The sequence below is a fragment of the Babylonia areolata genome, chromosome 29 (assembly GCF_041734735.1).
Source record: "Babylonia areolata isolate BAREFJ2019XMU chromosome 29, ASM4173473v1, whole genome shotgun sequence".
Classification (NCBI taxonomy): Eukaryota; Metazoa; Mollusca; class Gastropoda; order Neogastropoda; family Buccinidae; genus Babylonia; species Babylonia areolata.
Window position 1 is genome coordinate 36,989,700 of NC_134904.1, and position 6,948 is coordinate 36,996,647.

At 47.1% G+C, this 6,948-nt stretch overlaps 1 protein-coding gene across 1 annotated transcript; it reads left to right on the forward strand.

Annotated features, from left to right (window-relative positions):
* Window positions 1–1,038: 1,038 nt before the first annotated feature.
* LOC143274660 (G-protein coupled receptor 161-like) lies at window positions 1,039–3,148 on the forward strand. The gene is made up of 2 exons (XM_076578533.1): window positions 1,039–2,218; window positions 3,129–3,148. Exons 1-2 carry the CDS (start codon window positions 1,039–1,041, stop codon window positions 3,146–3,148), a joined length of 1,200 nt encoding a protein of 399 aa, XP_076434648.1.
* The last annotated feature ends 3,800 nt before the right edge of the window (window positions 3,149–6,948 follow it).

Consider the following 6,948-nt stretch of genomic DNA (forward strand, 5'->3'; position numbering starts at 1 on the left):
TGACGTTTAATTATACATGCGTGTGAGTGACTGGTGTGGAAGCGATTTGAGTTGCGTCTGGACAAGATTAAACGTTATATTATACTTCTATTATCAACAGTATTTGTAAGAAGTAGTAGTAGTAGTAGAAGAAGTAGTAGTAGTTTTGTTGTAGTTATTAGTATTACTGTTGTTGTTGTTGTCATTAATATCATCATCATCATCATCGATCATAATTATCATCATGATCGTTCGGTCATCCAACACACTTAAAATACATGGGGCAATTGCTGTGCCAGACGATAGGTTTAAAAAAAATGAAAGAAAGTGATTAGCTAAGGTGTGTGGGGGGGAGGGGGAGGGGGGAGTGGCGTATAAAAGGTAAATAAAAAAAACTGTGATAGGAGAAAAGGATAGATGTGGGGGGATGGGGGTGGGGGATGGGGGCATAGGAAGATGGAGGCCCCACAAAGAAGGAAAAGACCACAGACAAAAAAATATATAAAAAAGAGAGGGGAGGGGAAGAAATACGTGGGGATGAGGAGTAGGGGTGGGTGGGGGGGGGAGGGGATGTTGGAGGCCCCACACAAAAAAAAAAATATATATATATATATCATCATATTATCATTACTATTGTTATTATCATTACTGTTACCTCTGTGTTTGCAGCAGAGACAGCTCAGCCCAGCCAGCCCTCCCTTCAACATGACCGTGGAGTCTGCCAACGCCTCCCTCCTCCTCCCCCCTCCCCACCACCAGCCCCCCTCCTCCCCCCACCACCACCACAACCACCACCTCCTCTCCACCCACCTCAGCAACCCCAACCCCAACCCCCAACACCAACAACACCACCACCACCACAGCAACAACAACCACCCCTACGCCACCCACATCCTCAACACCACCACCACCACCACATCTGCCACCGCCACCACCACCACCACCACCACCACCACACCGTGCAACCCGCACGCCTTCCTCAACCCCCACCCCCACCCCCAGCACCAACTCGGTTCTCCCTTCCCTGGGGACTGTCTGACGGAGCAGCCGGAAGCGATGATGACGAGGACGGAAGTGACGTTGCTGGCCACCATCTTGGTGACGGTGTTCCTGTGCAGCGCCGTGGCCAACTCGCTGGTGTGCGTCGTGTTCTCCAAGCGGCGCCGCAGCCTGTCGCTGTCCAACCGCTTCCTGGCCAACCTGACGGTCTGCAACTGCCTCTTCACCCTCCTCATCATGCCCTTCGCCTTCGTGTCGCTCCTGTCCCGTCAGTGGCTGTTCGGCGAGGTCCTGTGCCAGCTGACCGGGCTGGTCATCAACGTGCTGGTGACGGCCAGCATCTTCACGCTTGTGGTCGTCTCCCTGGATCGCTACTGCGCCGTGGTGACGCCGCTGCACTACAACATGCGCATGACTCGCAGGCGCTGCTGGGCCTTCATCGGCGGGATATGGGCCGGCGCCCTGGCCGTGTCGGCGCCGCCCTTGATGGGCTGGAGCGGCATCAAGTTCCACGTCAACAAGATGATCTGCACGGTGGCCTGGGACAGTGAGAAGCCCGGGGCCAGGTACTACACGCTCTTCCTCGTCACCGTCAGCTTCGTCGTGCCGCTGGTGGCCATGCTGTGGACCTACGGCTGCATCTTCCGGGCGGCGCGTGACAACAGCGAGCGGACGAGGCGCTCCAGCATCGTTCCCACGGTGCAGGCGGACTCGGAGGGCGGCGGTTCTTCCGGTTCCGGTTCCGGGTCCGGGCTGCAGCAGTCGACGCCCATCAACAAGCGGCGCAGCTCCTCGGTGCCCATCATCCGCCGGCTGTCGCAGACGTCCAGCCGCTCCAACAGCATCCTGCAGCGGCGGGAAGAGTGGAAGACGGCCGTCACCTCCTTCCTCATCCTCTTCTCCTTCATGCTGTGCTGGCTGCCCTACTTCATCGTCATCTGCCTCCGCTCCCTGGCGCCCTCGCTGCGCCTGCACCCGGTCATGTCCACCATCTCCACCGTGGCCGCCATGTTCGGCTGCGCGTGCAACCCCATGGTGTACGTGTTCCGCAGCAAGGGCACGCGCCACGACCTCAAGGTCATCCTCACGCGCCGCCGCAGCTACCGGAACGAGATCGTGCAGACCGCCTTCCGGCGTGGAGGGAGCATGCGCGGCGGTGCTGGTGGTGGTGGGGAGGGTGGTGGGAGGGAGAAGGGGAGTGTGTTCTGGCAGGAGGAGTTGCTGTGCCACCCTGGGGAGTGTCACTCCATACGGGAGGAGGGAAGCAGCAGCAGCAACAACAACAACAACACCAACAGCAACAGCAACAGCAGTAGCGCCCTCCTTGCCCGGCCCCTGCCCCTGCCCCTGCCGCAGCCGCCGCCTTCAGCAGGGGACGTCACCCAGTCAGGAACCGTCACTCACTGCGGTGGTAGTGGTAGTGGTAGTGGTGGTGGTAGTGGTAGTGGTAGTGGTAATAACACAATCGCCGTCACAGCCACCACCACCACCACCACCACCACCACTATGTACGTGTTGAGGAACTCGCCCTCCTTGCAACAGTGCTGAGCCTCGGGGTCGTCTGGTTCCCCTCCACCACCACCCCTCCCCCCCCCCCCCCCCCCCCCCGTCCCCCACCCCCTTTCCTCCCCCCCTCCCCCCTCTCCCCACCACCACCACCACCACTATCACCCGAGCCGTTCTTTTGCAACTACACCATGCCTCGTACTTTGTACCCCCTGCAAGTTAAGAGTGCAAAAAATACTCTGGCGTGTCTAGTCTCGGCCTGAAATAATCCTCGTCTGGGTTTTTGGCTGTAGGGGTGTGCTTCTTGTTTTTTCTTGTTTTTTGTTTGTTTGTTTGTTTTTCAGGACAGACTGATATTTGATATATACAGACTGATATTTAATATATATGTATATATTTATATATATATATATATATAGGATTATAGTTCCCCGATTCTTCTACTCACAGTATTGCCTGAATCTTGTCAGATGATATTTTCGTGTGTGTGTGTGTGTGTGTGTTATAACTATGGAAACAGCACCGTACTTTTGTTTCCACTTTTTTTTTCTTTTCTTTTTTTTTTTTTTTTTTTTTTTTTTTTTTTTTTGTTGTTGTTGTTGTTGTTGTTGAAACAAAACTATGTTCTCATGTGTTTGAAACAGTACCATCCAAGTTCTCTTGAGTTGGAAACAACAATAATAACGTGTTTTCTAGTGTTTGTTTGAGACGATACCATGTCCACGATCTTGGCGCCCAGTTAACTGTGCATGTTTTGTTGTGCATCAAACCTCTGTAGCCTCCTGCATCAGACCTCAGGTCGTCGCCGTCACAGACTCAATGACATGTAGAGAGCGTCTTACATGACGTCCTTAATTAAGAACGAACACTGGTGAAAAGTGCAAACAAACAAAAAAGAAAGAAAGAAAAAGAAAAAGAAAACATTCACAGTATTGTTGTTTAAATCTGTGTTATATGAACAATTACCTTTTGACAGTTGCGGTATATTGTCAACAATATTTCTTGACCACGTAGACAATTTGGCTTTTTTTTTTTTGGCTTTTTTTTTTTTCTTCTTCTTCTTCTTTTTTTTCTCTTTTTTCTTGTTTTTCTTTTCTTTTTTTTCTTTCTTTTTTTTTTGTTGTTGTTTTTTTTGTTTGGTTTTTTTGTTGATGTTCTTGATGAAATGATGTACGCCTGTACCAGCAAGTGCGTCTATGTGCGCGCTTCTCCAGGGTTATGCGTGTGTGTGTGTGTGTGTGTGTGTGTGTGTGTGTGTGTGTGTGTGTGTGTGTGTGTGTGTCGATTATTTTGTCTCTTGCAGGTGTTTCTTTGACTTTGGTATTATTTCAAAAATGTCCCAAAGAGAAGTTTTGCATGGGCATGATTTATACATTATATGATTTTTGCTTTTATATATATTTTTTTTTTTCTTTCTGTCTTTCCTTTCTTTGTACCGTGAGAATATTACAACGTCACAGGTTTAGAATATGACATATACAAGACAAGAGAGAGAGAGAGAGATTTGAATGATTAATCAGTCGACTTTGTTTACTTGTTTACTTTATGCTTGATAATGCCATCAGCACAAAGATTCGGCGAATATCGTTTTTTCCTTGTCACAACGCGGGTTTTTTTGGTTGTTGTTGTTGTTGTTGGGTTTTTTTGTCGGTTTTTTTTTCTGTAGTTGTTTGGGGTTTTTTGGAGGGTCGTTGTTCTTGTTTCTGTTGTTGCTGTTGTTGTTGTTGTTGTTGTTGTTGTACTTGTTGTTGCTGTTGTTGTTGTTTTTGCTATTATTCCAGCTGATCTCTGTGGGGACAGAAGCTGGCAACCAGAGTGCAAAGACACTCTGGCCGGTGTCAGTAGGGTTTGTTGGGGGTTTTTTTGGCGGGGAGTGGGGGTGGGAGGCAGAGGGGGGGGGGCAGAAAATAAGTAGCACAGCTCTCATTGGTACTCTCTGTCAAGTGTCGAAGTTCAAGGTCACAGGAAACACTCCCCTCCCCCCCCCCCACCCCCCCCCCCCCACTCCCCCCCCCCCCCCCCCCCCCCCCCATCCCCCCACCCAATCTCCCCTGCTTCATTCCCGCACCAACACCAACACCCCCATTCTAATCGAACTGGGGGGCGGGGAGGGAAAGCGGATTTTTTTTTTTTTTTCTTAACAAGGGGTTATTCTACTCTGGAATTGCTTCATTCCTTTTCTGTTTATATCGTTAACCGAGTCTGGAATCTCATTCATATACGTACTTAAAAAAAACACACACACAAACACAAAACAAGCAAAACACACACACACACACCAAACAAACAAACAAACAGAAAAATTAATAACTACGTACACGCACAAAAAGCAAGAAAATCCTTCCAGTAATCTCTTCCCCTGTCGTCCTGATAAATGCACTTCCTGATAAACACAATTTCCTCTCAGTGAGCGGCGATAAGGGTGTGGGGAAGGGGGAGGCTGTGGGTTGGGGGGTTGGGGGGGGGGTGAGTGAGTGAGTGAGTGGGGGTGGTGGTGGTGGTGGGGTTGGGGTGTTTGTTGTTTTTGTTGTTCTTGTACTTGTTTTTTTTTCTGTGGAAGCTTTTTTTATCTTTCTTTCTTTTTTTTTTTTCGTTGATTATTTTTGCTTCTTTTTTTTTCCCTCCCTCCTTTTTTTTTTTTTTTTTTTTTTATTGTTTTCTATATATATTCATGTTGATAATGTCCCTTTTTTCTTTGACAATCTTAAAGTTCGTGTTCATTAATTTTCAGCTTTGTTAATTTTGTTGGGGGGTTGCCGGGGTTGGGGGGGTATGTGTGTGTGTGTGTGTGGATATTTGACCATTTTTCTTTAAGTATTTCTTTCGTTCTCATCTTTAGATATCGTTTACGAGCAATCAGGCTTGCTCGAGAAATATTGAAATCGTCAAGTTTTCTTTTGCTGTCTGGCAAAACATCTTCTTTTCATGTCAGTTACCACTGGAGCGTTGATAACTTTTCTCAGTAGCGTCCTAGATATTGTTGAACTATTTTCTTTTTCAATATTAATCAATTATTGTTCCTTTTTTGTTGTTGTTGTTGTTGATTAACGTGATTTTATATCCTGTCAGTTGAGTGATGTGAAAGATGCGTTACAAATCATGTTACAAGCATCCTGTTTCATAGATGCTATTTTAATGCTCCAGTCTGTGTTAAGATGATAATGTATTTCGACGTTGATGATTTCTCCGTTTTGTTAACTTCTTAAAGTAATGTTGTTCTCTGTGTGTGTGTGTGTGTGTGTGTGTGTGTGTGTGTGTGTGTGTGTGTGTGTGTGTGTGTGTGTTGTTTCAAGTTATGAGTTAACTATCTGCCGTCAGCTGTTGATGAAAATTGCTTCGACTGATAACTTACTTTTCTGGGGGTTTTTTTTTTTTGTGGGGGGGGGGGGGGTTGGAGGGGGGGGGGGGGGTTCACTCCCTCCCGAAACATCTTTTCTATGTTTTCACCGCACTGCTAAATTTTCTTACTCGCAGAACGCGTCATTCATCTTTAATCTTTCAGTTCTGCAACTTAACAATGTTCTTTCAGTTGTGATCAATGTCCTATCTTTTCTGGTGCACAGTTAAGTGTGACTTTTTTTCTTTCTTTTTTTTTTAACTTTTTTTTTTCTTCTTTTTTTTTTCTTTTTTTTTTGGGGGGGGGGGTGGAGGGGTGACGGGGGGTAGTTTCTTTGCTTTTTTTTTTTTTTTTTTTTTTTTTTTTTTTTTTTAAGCGTAGAGGGTTACGGTATGGTGGGCGGCATAATTATGTTGATTAATTCTTCTTTAAAATGTGTCACAATATCCCCTGTGTTGTTTTACGAAACGTTCAGCTTCTGTCTGTGTTTCCTTTTGGCTGTACGTAACGAATATCGGCTTACATCACAGATTGACATAAGTTTACATTTGGGCCAACAGCAAAGTGAGAACTGTATTATCAATGGTTTCTCCAGTACAATGGGAAACCATTTACAGCTTAGTCTTTTTGTGAAGGACTATGACTCTCAAACTAGGAGGTAAAATTGCACTGGCTCTTAGTGCTGCAGCCTTGTGGGCTGGTTGGCCTTTGGGAACCATCCCAACGCTGACTGTCCTAAAACCCTCTTGGCCGAGAGAGTGGGGATGTAACTTGGGCAAGACACTCTCCACTATAATCAAATTCTAGCCCAAATAGTCGGAACAGCAGTTGCCTCCTCTGCTGTTCTGATGGTCATAGTCGGACAAGACTGACGACTGAATATCAATCGACTGTGGCATTGTTGATTAAAGTAGGTTTCTTCACTTTTACCACAAGTGATAGAGTCTCCCGTCGGACCGACGGATGAGTAGGCAGGCAGGCTTAGTGTCAGTGTGTGTCCTCATATGGGAGAAGAGGCCGATTCTGGATGCGCAACACTTCCCGCAGATGTTGCAAGGGAAAACGTCTCCAGAAGCTGAGCCCTGCTTCCTTCGCTCACGCTTCTCCTTATTAATGGCCAGCGTTCT

Coding starts and splice junctions, on each gene's coding strand:
- LOC143274660 (XM_076578533.1), top strand. CDS start 1,039: ATGACGAGGACGGAAGTGACGTTGCTGGCCACCATCTTGGTGACGGTG. Junction 2,219..3,128: donor GCTGTGCCACCCTGGGGAGT/GTCACTCCATAC, acceptor TGTTTGAAACAG/TACCATCCAAGTTCTCTTGA.